This window comes from Sturnira hondurensis, unplaced genomic scaffold, assembly GCF_014824575.4.
Source record: "Sturnira hondurensis isolate 20B ecotype Veracruz unplaced genomic scaffold, ASM1482457v3 Scaffold0006413, whole genome shotgun sequence".
NCBI lineage: Eukaryota > Metazoa > Chordata > Mammalia > Chiroptera > Phyllostomidae > Sturnira > Sturnira hondurensis.
In genome coordinates, this window is record NW_028079044.1 from 40,323,958 (window position 1) to 40,345,994 (window position 22,037).

General features: G+C 41.8%; 1 protein-coding gene across 4 annotated transcripts in view; it reads right to left on the reverse strand.

Annotated features, from left to right (window-relative positions):
• Positions 1-594: 594 nt before the first annotated feature.
• The window catches only part of ENPP2 (ectonucleotide pyrophosphatase/phosphodiesterase 2), a 99,354-nt gene continuing 77,911 nt past the window's right edge, over positions 595-22,037 (reverse strand). For all 4 annotated transcript variants that reach the window (XM_037048443.1, XM_037048442.1, XM_037048444.1 and 1 more), the window contains 7 exons: positions 21,129-21,180; positions 13,061-13,197; positions 11,694-11,829; positions 10,932-11,009; positions 7,517-7,649; positions 5,933-6,089; positions 595-1,194 (listed from right to left, as the gene is read on the reverse strand). In XM_037048443.1, the coding sequence (XP_036904338.1) occupies positions 1,024-1,194; positions 5,933-6,089; positions 7,517-7,649; positions 10,932-11,009; positions 11,694-11,829; positions 13,061-13,197; positions 21,129-21,180 (864 nt within the window). In that variant the 3' untranslated portion in view covers positions 595-1,023. The remainder of the gene's footprint in view (positions 1,195-5,932; positions 6,090-7,516; positions 7,650-10,931; positions 11,010-11,693; positions 11,830-13,060; positions 13,198-21,128; positions 21,181-22,037) is intronic.

Below are 22,037 nucleotides of genomic sequence, written 5' to 3' on the forward strand. Positions count from 1 at the left end.
GTGTCTAGCAAGCTTCTATCCAACCCCAAACTACAAAGCCCAATCCCAGCATTCTTCTCCATTCCCATCTTTGTTCTTCCCCTTTCCATAAAGTCTTTGCTGAGCTTCTCACCTCTCAGTGAGACAGGCATATAAAGTGCCAGACACAGGCCTGGGACTCAGAGGTTGCTCAATAACTACAGCTGTCATTGGTATGGCCACACCCTCTTCTCCGGGTGCGTGTCTGTAGCTGTCTCCTGAACGCCAGTGTTTCTCCTACACTTTCGTGATTCCTCCTATGTCCCTGTATCATCTGTTCTACTTTTGTTAGGATGTATTCTTTTATTAGACACATCTTCCTTCTTCATTTCTTTTAATTTCTAGAAATCCAAAGCCCATTTCACTGATCAAAAAGGGGGACACCATAAAAATTAACACAGTGAGAACAAAACAATATGCTGTTCTCTTTTTTAAAAAGGCGGATTAGCCACTGTTAATACACATCCCAACACTAAGGAGAGCGTTTGCCCACGACACAATCGGGATTGAAAACGTTTGAATGACTTCCTTCCTCTGTGATTCATGAGTAAAATAAAGGCCAAAGAAAACCAGAAAAAAAACTGGATGTGTGATTTATTACATTTAAGATTGGTTTATAAGGCTTAAATACATCTGTCATAATTAACAGTAAATAAATGCAACTTTACAAAATCAGTATGTCAATACAGTACAGGACTAAATGTAGTAACTGCGCATTGGAAAATTAGTATTTCTTCCATGCAAATCTCCAATCTGCAGCACCATTTAGAAGCTCCCACTAAAAAACACAAGCTGCAGTATTTATTACAAGCTCTACGCAGAGCACAAGGCTACCTAGATCAAGCATTAGAGAAAAGCAGTGGAGTCATTCAGGCATAATATGTAAGATTTGGTACAGGATTAAAATACTAACATTTTTAATGTCCTGGTTTCAAATTAATAAATACAAACGCAATATAAAAATATACACCAGTGAACAAGACGGCCCTGCAGAGGAGCGGAAAGTTAGATCTCGCTCTCATACGTATGCAGGTACGTCTTTAGTGCCAGAATTTCTGAGTAGCTGCGGCTGGTCTTTCGGAAGAAATCCAGGCTGGTGAGATGTTCTATGTCTCGCACGCGAGCTGTGTGCATCTTGATGAGTTCTTCTACCCATCTCGACTCATCCTCTGAGCTCTGCAATGGAGACAGAATGCAGTCGGAGTCAGGATTTTCCAGAAGGGGCTCTCCACACGGTCAGGTTGCTGCACGTCCACGAATGACCTCAGTGCACTCCTGCCCCCAGGGCCAAGGTGTGCGACTCCTTCCTGGCCTCCCCGCCCCTCCCCGCCACAAATACCTACCCCTGGCTGCACACATTTTCAACAGCAATTAGCTTTACTAAATAAACGAGACATGTAGTGTGAAAGGGCATTTGATTCAACAGGTTCTCAGAATACGAATCAAAATTAGGAAAACCAAAAAAGTCTTGGAGAATTCAGTCATTTGTTCCTTGTCCCTGCTGTCAAATTACGGCATTGAGCCCAAAACACAAGTAATTTGGAATGCTCTTTGGCTTCCCCAAGAGAAGTGAAGAGCTTGTGCCCAATGCGCAAAATCATGTGTGTGCATCCCTCGTCTTTGAGAAGAACCCGCTGTGCCAACTGCATCATCTGTTTGATTGCAATGAAATGATAGCTGAATATGAGTTTGACTTGAAGGAGCTTAACTGACACACATGGCACTTTGGGGCGCAAGAGACCTGGGTTGGAATTGTGGCCCTGCCACTTTCCAGCTGTGAGACTTTGGTCAAGCTAGTTGACCTCTGTAGGCCTCAGTTTCTCCATTGGTTCACAAAGATAATAAGGCTTAACTCAGCAGCTCCCTGGGAGGTAAGACAGAGAGATTCCAGGGGAGGGCGAAGTACAAGAGCATGGAAAATAGAAAGAAAATCTCTGTCTTGGCTACTTGCCAACCACTGCCTCATCAGCATATATTCAAGTTGAAGTTCATCAGATCAGATGTCCCACCCCAATCGAGTTATTTCACGTCCAAGTTGAAACTAAAAAGCAATTCAGGAGAAGCAGTCCTTACATTTAAAAAATAACTTCTTTCACTTTTGAGGGAAGTCAAGAGCAGGAATGATATCTGAGAGCTCCGAGAAGTATGGAGCAATGCCTACCTTCATTAGCAGACATGAAGCAGGAGGACCTTTGCAAATAATTTCACTGCCAAATGCCCCTGGAACTGCAATGGCTCCCAAGAGTCTTTCACAAGTTGAAGGACGGCTGCGTGTCCCAGGGCGGAGGACACTCAGACATGCCCTCGCCCAACACTTTCACCACTAGTGCTCTCAATGAACCAAAGCCCAAGAACCTGCAATGGGTTTTCTCGGAAAGCTCCAACCCACACAGACCTGGACAGAGAGACACAGCAGCTTGTGCCAGTGCTAAATATGTACCACGAGGGTGTTGGTTCAGGAAACTGGTGCCCGGGCATCCCAGGCAAAATGAAGAAATAGGAAGAAGTTGCTCTGCACACGGGGGAAGTAAGGACTTTAACCCTCGATGCCCCACCCTCCTAACCCAAGCTAACCAAGATCTCTGGGATTCACAGGAAAGGAAAGATCTAAATATAACTCTACCCACAACGGTACTGACCAGTCCTCAGTGTGACCATGTAATTAACGAAGTAGGAGGTCTCCAAACCTGGCAGGACCCCCTCAGAGTAAGCAGAGTAAGCATGAAGCTATATTTTGGGAGAATTTTCATATTCAATTCGTTTATTTAATTTTCAATCATCAGTAAGTATATTTTTCCTTTGAAAATGTGGTCATCCAATTGTGTGGACAAGGGGTGCAAAAGTTTTTTTTTTTTAATTTTAATAATGGCCAGCTGGGAGTATAAAAATTCAGGGGAAAAATCTGTCCCTTGCTATTTCTTTCCTTGGGAAGTGATTTGCCAAATTCATTCAAGAGACATTTTCATCTGGTTCTTACCTACTGAAATCTAGCCCCCAAACAATTATTAGGAAATAATAGCTATGTTGCTCGTGGAAAAAAAATGTCTTCTATGTGAGGTTAGCTGGCAATCCACAGAAGTATTTGTGAGGGAGACTCTAGTAAGAAACGCAAAACTAATAAAATTCAAGTTAAAGGTCATGTGCACCAGCAGAGGGAAGAAGGAAAGGGAAAACTTTAAGAATAAATAACTTAGAACATTCGTGCAACCAAAAGCTCAATCCATGAATTTGCTTATTGTCTCTATTACCATGAAAAGTTACTGTTTGGCTGTCTTTCTCCCCGACTTTATCCCAACTGAGTTGTGAATGCATGCCCTGGCAGTTCTAAAGTGACCGTCAAAGCAAGGACAGGATTCTACGTGGATGAGGAGTTTTACAACAAGAAGGTCACTGGCCATGAACTCCACAAGGAACACCTCTGAGCTCTCTGCAGAATCAGGAATCAGGAAGGGGAGAAAGACCCATGAAGACTTTAGTGGATTTCATTTGTCAGAGAAAAAAATTGTGACGACTTAAAGGATTGCTTTGACCTGAATTTAGAATAACATTTTTAAATTCTCCCACCACCAAATCCCCCTACTGACAGGAATTAAAACATGTATTCCCTAGAAACCTAGATATACCTTAAATGGGCTGTTCTCAGTCTGAAATATTTTTTGTAGTCTCCCTTTTACCTTAAAGATGCATGGCAATTTTAAATTTCACTCCATAACATATGTGTTTACTTTTTTGCAAATAATTTTGCACCCCCACCACAAGTTGTTAGTGAATCTGAAGTTCAAATAAAGTGTATCAAGTTATACAGAGGAATTACACTCTTCTGGTGCACCACTGCTACCCTTTGGTTATAACCCATCAAAATTGAGAAGGTCAAGCCAATCAGTTGACAACAACTCATCTCTCGTCCAGCTCCCTTGCTTTTCCACCTCCCATCCAATTATTTATAAGATCTTAATGATCCTTCTGGTATAATACCACTGCCTTCCACCCCTCTCTTCCAATTTCCAAGAGCACAACCCCATTTCAAGTTGTTATCTCAATCCCAGGAAATGAATCTTGCCAAAGGCCATTCATTGGGCACTGTGTTTGGCCTACTTCAATTCAAATTTACCTCCCTAAAGCAAAGCTTACAACATTGACAGCATTAAGCTGTCATGCTTAAACATTTCCATGGCTTTTTAACACATGTGCGTAAGAAAAATTCCTAAGGTCCCACGGTTCCACTATGGAAATCTGATAAACTAGAAAGAGGATAGGTTTTGGAGTTAAAAGGCCTTGAATCCAAAGCTCTGCTTTCCCACTGACTAACCAGGTAACCAGCTCTTTCATTTAATAGCTATAGGCTGGTCAATAGTTAATAAGAGGAGGTCAGGGAGAGCATATATACCTGCCTCATAGGGTAACTAGATAATTATAAGTAATATACGTAAAGGACCTGCATAGTTGTTGGATGGTCACAGGTACTCAATAAATGGTAAGAGCTACTATTGCTGCTACTGTGACTATTATTACAATTTTTTTATGTTAAATTTGATTTCAAGCAAGTTTTAAAACCTTATCCAAATTGCCAGTTATAAAAACAGCCACGAGGACATAAAGTACAGTATAGGGAATACAGTCCATAACATTGCAATAACTAGGTATGGTACTAGATTTATCAGGATGAGCACTTCGTAAGTTGCATAAATATCTAATTACTATGTTGTGCACCTGAAACTAATACATTTTTGAATGTCAACTGTAATTGAAAAGACTTTTTTAAAAGCCTACCTCCCACTATTACTCTCATTTCCAATATTCTGGCCAAACTTAATTAGCTTTCTTGGCCATATTCTAAATTTTTTTTTCCTGCACCCCTTATTTTGCTTTGGATATTCATAGCCCAATCTTCTCTTATACTTGAAACCATTGTCCAGGAGCCGAGTGGCCATGAAGCCGATGATCTTTGTTGAAGTTATTCAGTGACACTTTGCCTTTTAATGTAGCATTTCTGTGCCTGTGTCATTGGCTCCCTGCACGGAAGGCTGCCTAGGGCAGTGTTTCTCTGAGAGTCCCTCATACAAGTTAGGGATTTGAGTTGTTGCTTGTTGACTAAAAGTCCTCTTCGGTAGATTTTATTCCTGCTCCTTTTATTACATGAAACAAAAGCACCAAGACTGTTACTTTCAAAGTCAGCCCTGCAGCACAGACACTGGATTACATTGGTGAGACCTGCAATGACTCGTGACTTCTCCCCGAGTGCAGAATTAGTTCAGGCAGGGCCAGGAGCAGGAGGCGTGGCTCCTGTCTGCCTGCCTGGGAGAGTCCATCCTGCTGTTGTACCTCCACGTGCGAACAAGAGGATCGGTAGTCATCTGTGCTGTTTGAGAGGGGGGTCACCTACCCTCCTAACTGGAAGCAAATGAATTCTGATTGGGAAAGTACATGTTGTATGGTCACAGGTACTGTGAGTGTGTGCATTTTTAAAAAAATGTTTTTATTATGGAAATTCTCAAACATCCACAAAAGTAGCGAGAATAATATGATAAGCTCCTGCGAGTGCTTACTTAGTTTCAATAATTATCAAAATCTTGCTACTTTCCTCTTTCTTTATACAAAATCTACAAGCCTTTTGCAAAACTCAAAATATTTGGGCTCTTTTATCATTTGTCAGACTCAAGCACATAAATAGAAGTACATTAAATGCAAACCCATACATCAACCCACACTCTAACACTGAAAAATAAAAAGCCATTAGAACACACAGTTCCCAAGTGTTAAGCCAAGTTTTGCTTGGGTCCTTCCTTCTTTCCATTTGCTTGTATAGCCCAAATGTTTTATGTAATAAATGTGTTCTAGTTCAACAGGGGGAACCTAAATTGAGAAGGAAGGACGAATTCTGTAAGCACAGCCTACAGGCCCTCTTTGAACTCACATTGCAACTCTCGTCGTTGTCAGGCCTGTGAGGCAGGATGAACGAGGAGACGGAGAGGGGGCCATCGCACTTGTCCGCAGGCTGAGTGAAGTCCAGGCAGCTGGTGAGGATGCTGTAGTAGTGAGTTGGAACAGGAATGGAACTGCCTTCCACGTACCTGAGACAGGAAGGAAATTACAACTGATGTAGTAGCTTTACCTTTGAAGTGGTGAGCAGGGAATATTGCTGAGGCCACTAAAATTAATTCCCACTCAACTGAACCATTTTTCTCTTCTGAGCACTAGCCAACTTCTTTATCTTTGAACAAAATGTATTTGCTGCCTGGACTCCAACCTCTCTCTCAACCTGGCAGAGTAAATAAGATATTCCTGGAAAGGAAAACAGCTTGAATCCAGACTTGGACGTTGGACATAGATCAATGTAGCAGAAAGGTAAGGCTAGACAAGTCTATAAATTCCAATTATGGAGAGTTCTGAGGGCCAAGTGGTGGAGTATGGGCACTATTGTTTAGGCAACAACACGCCACTGAAGATTTCTGTGCAAGGGGCTGTCACCACGAAATCCACGTTTCAGGGGCATGACTCTCAGAGTTGTATAAAATGAGCCAGAGAAAGGAGCCACTGAAGCTACCGTAATAATAGCCCTTTCGAACCACAGTAAAATCCTGAACTGGGTGCAGAGAACTTGTTTATTAAAGGAAATACTAAGGACTGAGTGCTAGTGATCAGCCTAGATTAGAGGTATAAAAGCATCTTTTCCAGCAGAACAAAGTACAGAAATCACAATTCCTTACCTGGTATTATATTATCTTAATTTTGATCATTTTCAAAATATCAAAATTATGATTAAACTGATAACATAATTGGCTAAAAACTATAGCAATGATCAGCATTAAATTAATGTGCAGTTGTGATGAAATTTCTCTTATGAATAACTGGAAAGAGAGTAAGATAACTTTTATTTATTAGTTATTTTTATGAAAAAACATCATTTTTTTCTAATCTATAAATCATGATTAAACCATTTTCTGTTCTGTGCTGCTCTGTCTCATGTGTCTAAAATTAAATGATTTGTATCTTCTTGCCTTCTCCACCAGACTGTAAGTTCCCTGTGAGCAGCGTTTTCTTACCCTAGCATGTCTCCAATAGCATCCCAGAGAAGGAGAGAAACTAGAGTCAGTGACAGTCTACACGCAATTTCCCACTGAGATGCACTAGTTCAGAAAATCTCAGGGATTCTAAAAGTGCCCCCCAATAGTGAAAATTATCTTCCTACACAGGAATTGTTATAGAATAAATGACAAAAAATTAAACCTTTTGATACATTTTCTTCCCTGGAGTGGAGAAGTGTATCTATTTACCACAAAATCCAATGATTTGGATTTTGGTGGTGGTTCCATTCCAACCACCAATGCCATGCTTATTCAAAGGCCCAAAAGGACTGAAGAAATCACAAGGAGATTCAAAGAGCGAAAGATTTAAGGGGTGTGTCAGCTCTTTTGTAGTACATGAATCTTTGAAAAACAGTGTGGAGAGACATACTGGAATTTGAAAAATATACACTCAGCAAAAATGAAAAGCTTACTGTTTGATTTTGTCCTGTGTGTCATGTAAGCCATCGAAGTCATAGTCAAAAATGGGTCCACTTATCACGTTAATTCCATTCCTTTCTGAAGCGTATTTCTTCACCAATACCCTTTGGAAATAATTCCAGACTCCTGTGCAAAGACAAAATCATTTCTTCATGAATAAAACTGCTTGCTTTGGCTCGGTTCTCTCTAGAGTGCATTGTACACGCCGAACATCACCAGCTCGGAGACAACAGAGTGGTTGATTCTTGAGAGGAACTCATCCTAAAGCATTAGCTGTGTGTTTATCATTCATGGGCCAGCAAAGAGACAGCTGTGGAAACATTGGCAGGGAGTTGACCCTAGCCCGACTCTTCAGAGAAGGATTTGCAGATGAAGTGGTTACTGAGTTGAGATCTGAAGGACAAGTGGGTGTTTCCTAGGTAACAAGATAAAGAAAGAATATTTCAGGCAGCAGGAACAGTATGTACAAAAGAGGAAGTACAGTATTTTGTGAGAAGTTGGAAAAAGGCTTTAATCTACTTTTTCATCTTTCATGATCTCATAGACATGCTAGTTTCCCAGTTTGTGTCTCCAGCCCCTGACAGAGCTCCAAGCCACCCATCCCATGGTCCACTCGAAGACCTAGAAATCACGTGGAGCAAAAATTCATCCAAACAGAATGCTTGGTTTTCCTTCCCCATCTTGCTCCAGCTCTTGGCTTCTCCATCATAGTGATGGCATTCACATGCACCCAGATGTTCAGGTCAAAATCCTCAGGGCCATCCCTGGCTTCTCTCCTTACTTCATGTGAACAAGTCCTAACAGTGCCACCTCCAAGACACACCCCGTCATCCAGTCCAAGCACCTCTCACCATTCTCACTGCATCCACCCTGGTCTGACTTACTACCGTCTCTGCAACAAACCGCTACAGAGACTCCTTCGGGGACTCTCGGGCCCCTGAAGCCCAATCTCCCTATAAATGGATCCCTTTACACCGTAAATCAGAGTGTATCACACACTCCATCCAATACCCATTTTTAAGAGTTTTTAAATTTTTATTATTAATTTTTAGAAAGAGAGAAAGGGAGAGAGAGAGAGAGAGAGAGACATGGACTTCTTATTCCACTTATTAATGCAATCATTGGTTGATTCTTGTATGTGCCCTGACCAGAGATCAAACCTGCAACCTTGGCATATTGGAACAATGCTCTAACCAACCGAACTACCAGGCGAGGGCCCAGCACCCATTTTAACACTCTAGATGATTTCTTACTATATATAATTAGGATAAAATCTCAACTTTCCTCTGTGGCCCCCGCCTACCTCCATGGCTTTACTTCCTACACCTTTCCCCTCAGGTTTGTGGCTTTCTTCCTGTCCCCAACCTGGCCAGTGTGTTTCCCACTAAACGTTTGCATTTACAATTCCTTTGGCCTGGACAACTCCTTTCCTAATCCGTACAAGCCAGGTTTCTTCTCCATTATTCATTTCTTGGTTTCAAAAGTCGCCCACTGGAGAGGATTTAATTGTCCACTCCAGATCCATTTCGCATTATGACCAATCCGAGGGACAGGAAAGGGGCTTAATGAAGGGGGAGAAAAAGAAAAGCAAAAGAGAATGACCACAGAAAGGCAAACAATGAGTTGGGTCTGAAAAGTTAGATTCGACTTACTATGCTCTGTTCTCCAGGGAGGTGATGAGGCACAGGTGTTATCCCTTTTTCCCTCCCCCTGTCGGGAAGCACTTGGCCATTTTCTCGTAGCATTGCAACTGCTTTTGATGCCTCCCGACAGTCCGCTCTGAGTGAGAACAAGTAGGTCCCCAGAGCCAAAACGCTATAGGTAAGCATTTGCCATAAAGACAAGAGGGCAGTGGGAGAGAAGGTCAAGTGCTAACTGAAGCTACTAGCCAGGCAAAAGGGGAGAGAAGTAACAATGGGAACAGTCAAGAGGCCAACGCCGCAGAAATGTGGCTGAGAAAAACACCCACCCCGGGGAAGAACAGTGAGCCCTCTGTGGACGGCCTTCCGCCATGCCAGCCTCAGGGCGGCACCAAGTGTTGCCTTTATTACCACTTGGTCAAAGAGGCATCCGTAAGAAGAAAGAAACCCAGGAAACCCCCGCTTGTGGAAATCAAAGGAAGCTGCCCGTTATGACAAATGCATCGACATGGGCCTCCAAACCATTCCTCCCTTGGGCCTGAGAACCAACCAAGAAACCTTTTAAGAGGACACTTAAATTTTTCATTCATGAGCATGGCTTCCACCTTTGAATAAAGCTTCCTTTACTAACCTAGAACATCAAATAAACATTTTTTTTCTCTAAACCATGTTGGCCATTTCACCAACGTTAAGTTGGGGAGGTTTACCAATGTAGTTGATGCTCTACAGTCATTTGTCCCTGTGAGTCCTACTTTGAGACTTCACTGCAGCCCCGAGAGTCCTGTAACACAGCCCAGGGCAGGAGCAGGTAGAGCTGCCCCCCTTTCCCGCCTCTCCTGTAGGCATATAGGTCTGCTCACTGCAGATGAACTAAGCAGAGGTAAGAACTCCTCCATAACGCTTTCTCTATGTTGGAATACACGGACGGATGAGTAACTGGAGGGACAAATGGGTGAAGGAATGAATTCTTTGTTATCAGAAATAGAAACGGAATTGGTTTTGGTCATTAGATAGTGAAGTCATAAATCTATAAACAAACCATAGAGGTCATGCAACCACATCTTTCAGTTTTGCCAATAGGAGGTTAAACGCCATTTCCGTGATCACCCTCCTGGGAGTAGAACCCAGTGTCTGGCCCAGGGCTCCTTCAGCCTGTGTCAGTCACAGCATCCCTATCACCCACAGATATTTTATTTACGTCATGTACAGAGAAATGAGGAGTGTTCAGAGAAACTCAGACAATTTGCAGAGCTCTAAAAACATCTGGGTCTAATCCTCTGATGATTCAGAAGGCAAGCTCTGACTCGGTTTCAGGGTCAATGTTCAGAATACATCATCGCCATCATCCTGAAGGAGAGAGGGGCTAGTGGCTTTTATTGGAACGTTCAATGACAAATGTAGGTGCTGTTAAATGCCACTCGGCCTCCAAGGCACAGAGAAGCCCCTTTGTCACCAGTCACGCAACGAACACCGGAGTAGAAAGAACACCAGCTTCAGAGGAAAACACAAGCTTGGATTAGTTCGGCTTCTACCCCATGATCTGGGTCATCGCTTGTGGTTCAATTTCTGAACCGTAAACAACGAATAAAGAACCTGCCCACCTCTGTTACAGATTCATATTTGGGCTTAAAGCTAGAGAATTTACATGAAAGGTATTCAAAAATTATAATGGGTAAACACAAGGAGTGATGGAGAAGTAGAAACGTTAAGTGACAAATTTAGAAATTTTTTCATAAGTAACAGTTTACGAGATGAATACTGGACTTACGTTTGAAAGCAGGATACATTGGAACCATATTGGTTACAAGGAATGTATCGTATTTAGCTTCTGGTGAAGAGCTCAGGTCTAAACATGAGAAAAGCAAACAGTCTCTGTTACTTAACAAAATCTGTATCAGTTTTTCTAAAAATCAGTCTTCTAAATGGTCCCAATAGCCTGAAGTGGGTGGGTCTACTCTCTTGTTACTTACTCAACCCTTCCTTTATATAGAAGTTCCTGCTTCTTCTCCTACTCAGTCTCTCTCAGTTACTCAATAGTTCTCTCAAAAAAAAATTCTTACAGTGCTTTTTCTTCCTGCCTAGTTTTGGGTCCACTAAATATTATGTAAAGAAGTCCTTGATTTCACCACCATAATTTAGACTTTGAAAAAACAATTCATTGAGGTAATGAGAAAGGAATTCAAGGGCTTCATGTATTCTTAAGAGGTCACCTCCACAACATTATTTAAATAATGATGCCTTAATGATTTGCTCCTTCACTTTTGGATTCTCACTAAATGATATATGGGGGCACACACACTATCCCCTTGCACTTTAGAATCCCCCCGGAGAATAGGGTTTGTGAAAGCTGGTCTCTTCTTTGGCCTGTTTTACAAGGATCCCATGGAAGTTCCCATCTCCTACGTCTGGAGCAGCTTCCCTGAAGAAAGCCTGGAAACCCCTGAAGCCTTGACTACCACGTCGCACACTCCAGACCGCACAAAAGTACATCCCCCCTAGAACGGGCAGAGGCTGATACTCTGTAACTTACAAGGAGGGAAGAGGAATCCGTAAGACATCTGTTTATCATTTTTGTAGGCCAAACAGCTCTGACTGAAACTCGGAGACACACGAACATCAGGCCGGACGCAGTTGGTCAAGTGCTCAGGGATGCCAGAGACCTCAGCCTGCATGGTGAGTCAGAGGTGCTCAGTAATGTCATCACAGGGAGAGCATCAGACCAACAGTGAAATACCGAAACCAGACCGTTCTGTTACAGCGGGAATCAAAACCCCTCTAGCTTTAACTATAGCTCACATTTTGATCTTCTTGACTCCTTAAAAAATAAAAAGGACCTTTTTTTTTAAATACAGTAAGCCAGTGATGTTCAAACTCTTAACGTTTTAGCAGAACTCTTTTGATAAAGTCTTAAGTAAAACAATATATAAAGCAGGTGTCCCACTGCTGAAACAATTAATAGGATGCCAGAGAGGCACTTAAAAAATAACATCTGGGAAATAACAGAGACTTGCTCTCTACAAAAAGAAAAACTGCATAGACATACTGCATGTCCCACAGCGTACAAGCATGCACACAGTTCAAATTAGCAAGAAGCTGTGTGGGGGGTGGTGGGAGGATTCATTTGTACTGAGAAATTAAAAACGTATTCTCAACTGCCAAATAAATGTTTCTAATTTCTGATATCAATTTATCTCCTCTTCATCAAAACTGAAACTCCACAATCAAACTTTTATGAAAAAACAAACAGGATGCAGCCCTGGCTGGTGTGGCTCAGTGGATTGAGTGCCAGCCTGCAAACCAAAGGATCACTGCTTTGATTCCCAGTCAGAGCACACGCCTGGATTGCAGGCCAGGTACCCAGTAGGGGGCGCAGGAGAGGCAACGACACATTGATGTTGGTCTCCCCCTCTTTCTTCCTCCCTTCCTCTCTCTCTAAAAATAAATGAATACATAAATCGTTTAAAAAAAAAACCAGGATGTGATAGTGGAAGAAGCTGTATGTGTTTGGGGACAGAGTGTGAGTATATGGGAGCTCTGTATCGTTTCCACTTCATTGTTGCTATAAGCCGAAAGCTATTGTAAAAAATAAAATCTATTAAAGCAAACAAATCTTGGTGACTTCTGGAGCTACTGGGCAATAACTAGCAGAGTGGGGGAAAAAACTAAAATCACTAGTTTGCCCCCTTTGATATTTAACACATTACCATAAAGTTATTAGAATGTTGCATAAAGTCTAGTTTAAAATATCTTGCAATACATTCAACACAGGATTTTTTTTATCAGAAACAATTAAAATCTTTTCTAAGACAAAATTCTGTTATGCAAGCAGTCATTATATGAGTGCAAAAACAATGTGATCACATGAAGAGATTCATAAAACCCTGTTATCTCAATGACCTGTTTGGAAACAGTGTATGATGTCCAGAGCGGCATTTGGAATATCTCACTGTAACCGCTTTCAAAATCCGTGTGATATAAGATAGCATATCGAGTCCGATAAAGCACTGCAGGCCGTCCATAGAGGAGGTGTCTCTCTAGGAAAGAAAAAATAAACTGTATTAAACACAAATTAAGCTTTACATCAAATGTTAAAGAAACATTGGGAGAGGGTCCAGTTTTCCAAAATACGCTGGTTAACTTATTAATGATGTAGAGCTCCTTCTCCTTAATTCAATCAAGTTAGTTTTCCTAACACTTCTGTGGTTTATCTGATCACCTAAGCATGGGTCAAGGCTCCCCGTTATCAAAACTATGTTGCAAATGTTATACTTATTTTAATGCTTCCTTTTCAGCTGTAAAGAGTTCTAATCTGTAGAGGAAAGAAACGTGATTAGCAACTTTTGAAATGATTCTGCCTAACGAGCACTCAGTGGGATCTTTTTTTGTGGAATTCACTCGCTGGGCCCCTGCGAAGGTTCATCAAATTCCCCAGTGATTTAATTAAGAGGAAGGCACCCTTTGATCATTAGTTGCAAACAGCAACTCAAAGATGCATTATTTCAGCATACACAGGGAGTAGTCATGGGCATTTATAGTAAGCAGCTTTGTCACGTGGAGGAAAACTCTTTAGGTAAGAACTTAAAGAAGCATGTAGAGATAAAATCCGGGAGCATTCCAGAGCATCCTTTAAATGCAGAAGAGGGAGTCCATTGGTGACCCATGAACTCTGATAAGGCCCCAGCATGCAGATTGAAAACTCCAAGAAAAAGCAAGGTCTGAAATCTCACTTTTATAGGACGGAGAGAGAGGCGTTTAGTGTGCCAACTTTCATTCCACACCCACAGTAAACGCCCGGAGCTTGATCTGCCCAGTTTGGATGAGCTCAAGTCAGAACGCCCATAGATTCTCGGAAATCGGGGTCTTATGGACCAAAATATTTAAAGATTGAGGTATTGAGTTTTAGGCAATGCACAATTCCCTAAGTGACCATCAAAAAAAATTTATGATTATTTTTATTACAGAAAATCAGCTCTGGCAATCCCTTATTAAATTATTTCTACATGTTGCTTTAATTAGAGTCTTACCCATCCATGCAGGGACAGAGGAAACTCTCCGCAGAACACTTTGCGAGACCTTCCCCAAGTAGAACTGCTGATTTGAGGCAAAGCGGTCTGCAGTGTCACGGCACAAGCCTATTCTGGGTAGTGTGGTTTCAGCACCGCACTGGATGTGGAAGCCTGGGCTAAGCTGCCAGATCCGGAGACCCACCTCTTTCAAACACAATGTGATAATATCGTACAAGTGAAATGAACAAAAATAGCCAGCAAATCATAACAGTAGTACTTGGGGGCAGTGAACCAAGTCAGATGTTCCTTCAAAACTCAAACCAAACCTTTTCTAGGTTCAACATTTCCATTAACGTTTTCCTTGTTTTCGTGTTTGTTGCCTCTGAATCTCCTGGTTTCAGCTGAAAGCAGAAGTATCAAAATTCTTTGAGATGCGGTTCTCTTATCTTTCCTGTATTAATGCTTAGCAAACAAACACATTCCTCCGATTCCAGTGCAAACCTTGCCTGCAGTCCGCTCCATTGAGGGACTGCAGCAGCCACGTTTCCCTCTGCAACACCCCTCCAAACAACAGTCTTGGACAATCGGTAGACTCCACCAGCTCCGGCTCCCTCTCCAGCCCCCCTCATTCATTGGCATTTCTCAACATGACACCCCATTCCAGGAGGGCTGATTTATTTGTAACGCTCAGCTCATGAGCACTAGGAACTCTATGCTTTTATACATGTGATTGCCTTTCTCTTTACCAGGAGCAACTTCTCCACCAATCCTGTCACCAACTACCTTCACATTTTTCATTGTTGTACCCCACCCCCCGCCATCAAACATTTACTGAGTACCTTCTTTGTGCCAAACCTTGGGCTATCCGATAGAGACACTAGGTAGAGGTGATTAAGATGCAGCTCTTGCCTTCAAAACACTCACAGTTCAAGGGGAGGGACCAAGACGGTGATGCACTGTGTCAGGGATATCTACAGAGTGTAATGGGAGCACAGAGCATGACGAATGTCACAGGTGAGGGTGAGGTGGCATCAGTACCGTCCTCAGAGAACACGGGGGACTGAGCCAGGTGGACACCATGTCCCAGTTTCTACTGCTGCTCTGGCATAATTGTCAATTGTGCCTCTTTACACCCAAAGGTGGGTGACAGATAATATGGTCACATAGCTCAGCCCTCGTGGAAGAGACATGAGGAGGAGAAGGGAAGGGGGGACAAAAGGGGAGGAAGCATCTTAAGATTCACTTTCTCCTGAAAGATTTCCACAGTGAAGCTTCTCCATCTCTAGTCACTCTTGTGCTCTGCATGTAAAAAGACGAAATTTTCTTCAGAAATGTGTGCTTCCGAGCTTCCAAGCCACGCACAAGTGGCACATGGTGAAAGCACAAATGTACCATGCAGACTGACTCTTCTCCGTCATAACATGGGCATACAGGGCATGAAGAAACAACAATGGAGCCATTTGGACAGTTTCCTAAAATCTAACCAAGGCCCCCAACTGACCCAAAGGGTCTCCTTGGATCTTCCTGAAACATCATCATTTTGTCTACGAAAGAGATGAAATAATCTTTACAGTAAGAAATACAAACTTTAAAATCCAGGATCAAAATTTAGGTTTTTCCTTTCCCAGTTTAACAGAGTATCAAAGAACCAGAGTTGTGGTCACAGCCTGACTCTGTCACTCTTTATGACATCTTGGGCAAGACAACTTTTGTGCTTCTGTTTAGCAAATATCCCTAACCTGAGTCATGGAGAATGTACCTGAATCTTGGTCTTTGGACACATAAACTCTTCATCTTGAGACCAGCTACCTGCGGACAAGCCTAAGAGCCTCTACTTTTGAAATATGTTTGTCATGATTTCTTGATAGGGACCTCATATAGTCCATGACTCCCCAGATTGGGTTCCTACTCCATGGAATTGTAGACAGAGCCTTCACTCCACACCCCAGTTCCCTGTTTACATCAGTCTCTAGCATTGTTGGTCCGTGCCAAGGTTCTCCCCCAGATACCACACTTGGCAAAACACTGTGAGTCAAGTCTTTTTTAAGTGGTGTGGACTGACCCGGCACCCATTCTCTGTGTCGTCCACGACGTGGCCACCCAGACTTGAGTCTGTGTTTCTCCACCCTCCTCAGCGTCCTGACTCACGGTCCCACAGATGAGCTGGCTGATTTGAGAGCCACATGAAAATGTCTCCTTTTTGTTTTTTTAAAAACGCTCATTCCCACAATCATGTTCTCTTACATTTAACCACAAAATCTGTACCCAAGATCTTTCTTCTTCCTACCTCCGTTCTCCTCCTTTGGCTTGCAAGTGCCTGTGGTCATTTACTACTGTGTCATACTCCCTGGGGATTAGATTCAATCCCTCCATTTGTGTCCACTTCTTTCTTAGCTCAACACTTAAAACCCTACGCTGTGATTCACCAATGGGCTAAATCTCACAATAAAATATTTACAACAAGAACAGATATTTTCATCAGTTTTTTGTACCATAGTCTCTCTACCTCCAACAACGTCAAGCACGTACTAGCTTCTTGACAAACATTTGTTGAATAAATATCTACTTGGTAAACATTTGTTGAATGCTTGTTTTATTTTTTTAAATAAACAGTGTAAATATTTATAGCAATAAATGTTTTTATAGTCGTAAAGAACAAGCTTTCTAATACGACCTGCCAACTATAACCCCAAGAGATAGACCAAGCAGGTCATTATCGTGTCCACTTAACTGAAGAGAAACTGGAGGTTCGTGATTTGTATAAGAAAAGTCAGCTACGTTGCAACACCCAGAGTCTAGGCCTCCATCCTCCCGGCTCCTTATTCCTCCCCTTAGCGTTCCGAGCAGTCTCCGGTTGGATGCTGACTGCTGGGTTACTGTAATGGAGGCAAAATCACAAGGAAGATCTAGCTACTCCTGGCTCTGAGTTCTGCTGGAGTCATGCCTTCTGAAACATGAATGAGGACAGCAGCATGTCGCAAAGCACCGGGCACTTCAGAAACAACTTCCAAACTCTCATCCGCACTGACATAGTCTCTTTGTCCAACCCTCAGAATAAGAAGGATGTTTCACTTCATAAGAAGGAAAGCACAGGGCGTTTGGTGTCATGTAGCACTAGAGTCGAAGCTCAGCTCTTGACAGCTCTGGGATTCTATAACGTTCCCTCCCCAAGTCTCGTATTTCACCGAGGCGTTGCACATTTGGAGACAAACATGGAAAGCCAGTCTTGACCCAAAGTGGTTGTAGTTACAGTAGTTATAGGGGTAGCATTTTGTTCAAGAAATATTGGTGGGTAGAGGTTATTAATATTCAGTCTCTATTTCATCCTATTCACCTTGAATCCTACTACAAATTATACACGATCATACTAGATTTTGATTTCTTCCAAGTCTTCCCTAAAACACACACAAGGATTCACACATAGAAACACCTTAGCACAAGTAACATCTTCAGCACAGCCAGCGTTTCCAGAAATAACAAAATCTAAGAAACATTCCAGAAGTGAAAAGAACGACAGAGGAGAGTCCCTGTCTAGTCACATTCAGTCTCTACTTTAGAGTTAACAAGAACTACCAGCGTTTAAGTCACTTTTCTCATCCAAATGAATTTTTATTGTGACGAAGGGCCAAACATAGATAGACGTTGAAATGATTTTCAATTCCCCATTTCACAAAGATAATAGTGGATGTCAACCTGACTAAGAAAATATAAAATATTTTTATAGCAATGTAAATACGGAAAGGCTAAGATGAAAATAAATAGTGCAATTATTCTCGCAGTGAAGATTATACCTGGCTCACATGCCAGAATCACTAGCTATGAGAGATTTTAAACTTCCATTTTGTTCATTCATTCATCCATCGATTCCATGTGTCAAAAAAATGAGTTTTCATTGCACAGTAAGTTTGCCAAGACATTAAGTGCACGTGAGTCAGAAACAACAGCCATGCGGTGAAGATGCAGAATCACATGCCCAGAAATATCAAGGCTTTAGTAAGCAATTTAGGTCACCATTTTGGAAGATTATACACATTTACTCTTCATTTTGGTAAAGGACTTGACAGTTTAAATATTTAGAGCAAAATATTTACAGCAAACTATTGCTTAAGGTTAAGGTAATAGAACTTTTTTTGTTCCTTCTAATGCAACTCCCGGGTTGTTTCACTGCTGTTCCATCCAGTTTTTTACACGTGTGTTTTGTATACATGTATGAGTGTTTTTATGGCCTAGGACATTAAGATAGTCACATATGAATGTTACAAATGGAATGTGCACAGCACATAGTTTATGCTGAAAAAAAATCAGCTACATACAGGCATGTTTAAAAATCTGGAATAAAAATAACAGAACTTTATATTCGTATAGAACTCTAGGTCTGAAAAATACCAAAAAGCCTAAATATACAGCCAGAGATAAACAGAAAGGGGAAGTAATTACTCTTAACACACACATGAACCCCCACACACATGAACCCCCACACACATGAACCCACACACACAGCGATGCAAGGTCATGAAGTTCTACTCTGGTGGAGCAGGTACTAAGAGCTTGAGGGAGGGCACTAGATTCATGACCCAGGGAACACCATAATGACCTGAAAGAACTCTGATCAGGAAAATGTCTCTTTGCGGCTGAAGAAATGACTCAGGTATGATCCTTAAGGAGGCAGACAAAGACCAAGAGACAGAGAGATGGAAGGAGACCAGAGAGCAAATGCTGAGGTTCATACATGTTCCAGACATTGAACAAGGAGATGCTTTGCGCGTACTAAGGCAGTGAAATATAATTATTCTTATTTTATGTAATAGTTTTAAAGTCTCCCTTGTGTCATTAAAGGCTATCCCAATAGGCCGCGAACAGACTGTGGTGATGTGCTATCACGATCTTCCCCTAATACTTTCTGTCACCAATGTGAAGTCGTACCTGGGAGACTGTTGGGGATACAGCTCACAGAACGAGATGTTTCAGAGAAATCCATTCCTATCCTAGGGTGAGCACTCAACGAACACCCGTGAGGGTCCACGCCCATGACAGTGTATGAGTTTTGAGTTTCAGTGATGTAAAATCATCTCGATAAACCTCATTGGCTACGATACTGCGCGAAGCTGTAAAATCGTCTTGAAATAAAACACTTGGATTCACCTCCAAGCGGAGAATAGACATCCTTTCTTGGTATAAATCGCTGCCAATAGGGAGACCAGCTACGAAAGGCGGACTCATAGAGAAGATGCCTCTTATTTTCATGTTCTGAAGTGTGAAGCTACTGTTTACGCTGAGTTGCGAGAATGGCTTTGCCACACCGCCCCCAACAAACTAAATGCAAATTCTTTTTCCTCCAGAAGGAAATGCTTTAGTGCCAAGAAGAGCCAGGGCTTGAATCAGCAAAACGATGGGAGTCAATTCGAAGTTATCATAATTCCCGGTTGCATCAGTGACTTTTAGATCAGGAACATCTCAGGATATTTGAAAAATTCAAATCACGAGCCTCTGCGCCCCCTGGACCCTGGCAATATTCCAATGTCACTAGTTCTAACAACACTTTAGTCCACTGGAGGTTGGATATCAAACATTTCTAATCACTTTGAGAGTTCATGAAGGATTTGTGTACCTTCCACCAACCAAGTCCTATCTTCAAAGCTGCGTTCATCCAATTATATGTCAAAGAGGCTGTGTGTTCTATGATCAAAGAGAGAAGGTGGGGGGCGGGCGATGCAGAAAGGGAAGAAGAAAGAAGACAAAGATCTTTATAAAGAGGGAAAAGAAGTAAATAAAATCTACTGGTTTCCTTAACCTTTACTTATTCAGATTGGAAACAGCACATGCGATAAACAGAACCATGTGTAAGCTAATAAGTCAAGCACTGCTCTTGGGAGAAATTGACTCTGTGCCTCTTTACTGCGTGACGGGCTGCTGTGCTTGAGATCTGTGTATTTTTTAATATACTTTTAGTCGTTCCCTGCTGTTACAAGAGACTACCCCATCTACTGTAATAAACTGCACCAGAGCACTTCCCTCCTCTTCCAATTTCTTCTAATTTTCTGGAATTTCAAAACCAGATAAAAGAGCTTGTGGTGTAGAAGAATTATTGTCTTGAATATTACTTCTGCCCATTGCCATATGACCTACAGGGCAGTGTCTCTGTCCAAAGGACAAAGTTCCCTACTCCATCGTTTTTATGTACCCTGCTTTCGCCAGTGAGCTGTGAAGTTAACAAATGCCTCATAAAAGCCGAAGCCTTGAGATCCATCACACGGTTCTGCCATTGCTCCTTCCCTCTGCAGGTTCTGGCGAAGGGCTGCTCCTCCTGCCCCGAGACCAGAATAATGAGCGCACCTGAGGCAGAGCCACACACAGCCTATTGCCATCAGCACACTGAAACGTGAGCAAAAAATGCACCTTTCTTTATACAAAGCACTGAAGTATATTTTTATCTCAAGCTTGTAAAAGTTGACTAATCCACGCAGTATCATTGCACATAAAATAAGAGAGTAAGTTAGTAAGTTAAGGCGCAAGATGGTCCTTGTGTGAAAAGTGAATTCTGATTGGGTTCCTTCTGTCCATCTCTCCCCACACAGTACACATGCTGACTGTCCGTGTAACTGAGCTACGGGGTGGGTACCAGCTGCTATGACTTATAATTGTAACCTGTAGTCCCTTCATAGAAGTACCCGTCCACACCTTAATGTGTGACCTGTGACCAGCTGCATAACTGGATGTTTGTTTTTCAAAGGGCTTAAAAGTTGCTAGGAAAACCAATGGAATGGAATTTTGTCTATCACACCGCTGGCATCTGTGTACATAGAATAAACCAATACCCTTTGCCAGATGTATATTGAAATTATTTTTGCCATCCAAAATCTGAATTTTAAAAAATATTGTGCTTACACCATGAAGTAAATAAGTCTCTTCGTAACTAAAAAACAAAACTTTTCTGAGGGCTTTCTCCATCAACCCCTTACCTTCATTAGACACTTTTACGTGAAGGCGTTTGCTGAGTTCATCCAATTTGTTCTTCATGTTTGGAAACCAGGAAAAAAAGAGAAAAGAAAGCAAATTAGAAATGTCCTTCTATCCTGTACCCTTGTCTCCACTTAGTGTAGCCTGCTAAATGCAAAACAAGATATTAAATGCCGTCAATATGATAAACTCTGCAGAGAAATCACTGTTTTATCTCAAAGCCACACCCACTTCCTAGTAGTTCCATGGTTCTTTAATCTTTCCATGACTTTGTTTCCTTTTCTAAAGACCGAGTGATCATGGTACCAACCCCACATGCTGGTAATGATGATTATTTGGGCACATACAGGAAATTAATTAGAACAGCGCCTCAACATTTCAGGGTAATCCCCAGGTACATTAATGTGATTTCTAAACAAATTTATGGAATAACTTTTTCCAAAGTTGAAAAGGCAATGACTCAGCAACTCTATTGTTCATTGTATATTCTGGAGACGTATCTAGAATACATATACAAGAAGACATTTGCACCCTGCCTGGTGTGGCTCAGTGGATTAAATACCAATCTGCAAACCAAATGGTTGCCAGTTCGATTCCCAGTCAGGGCACATGCCTAGGTTGTGGGCCAGGTCCCCAGTTTCGGGTGTGTGATAGGCAACCACACACTGATGTTTTTCTCCCTCCCTTTCCCCCTCACTTCTCCTCTCTTGAGAAATAAATAAATAAAATCTTAAAAAGGAAAAGACATTTGCAATACTGTCTCTTGTAGCAGTATTGGAGAAGCTAACAATTGGAAACTACCATATGTTCTCAAACAAGAAAATGAACAACTATGGTATATTTTTTTCAATTAAATATAAGTAAAAATGAATGAGCTAAAACTTAATGTATTAACATGCATAAATCTCAAA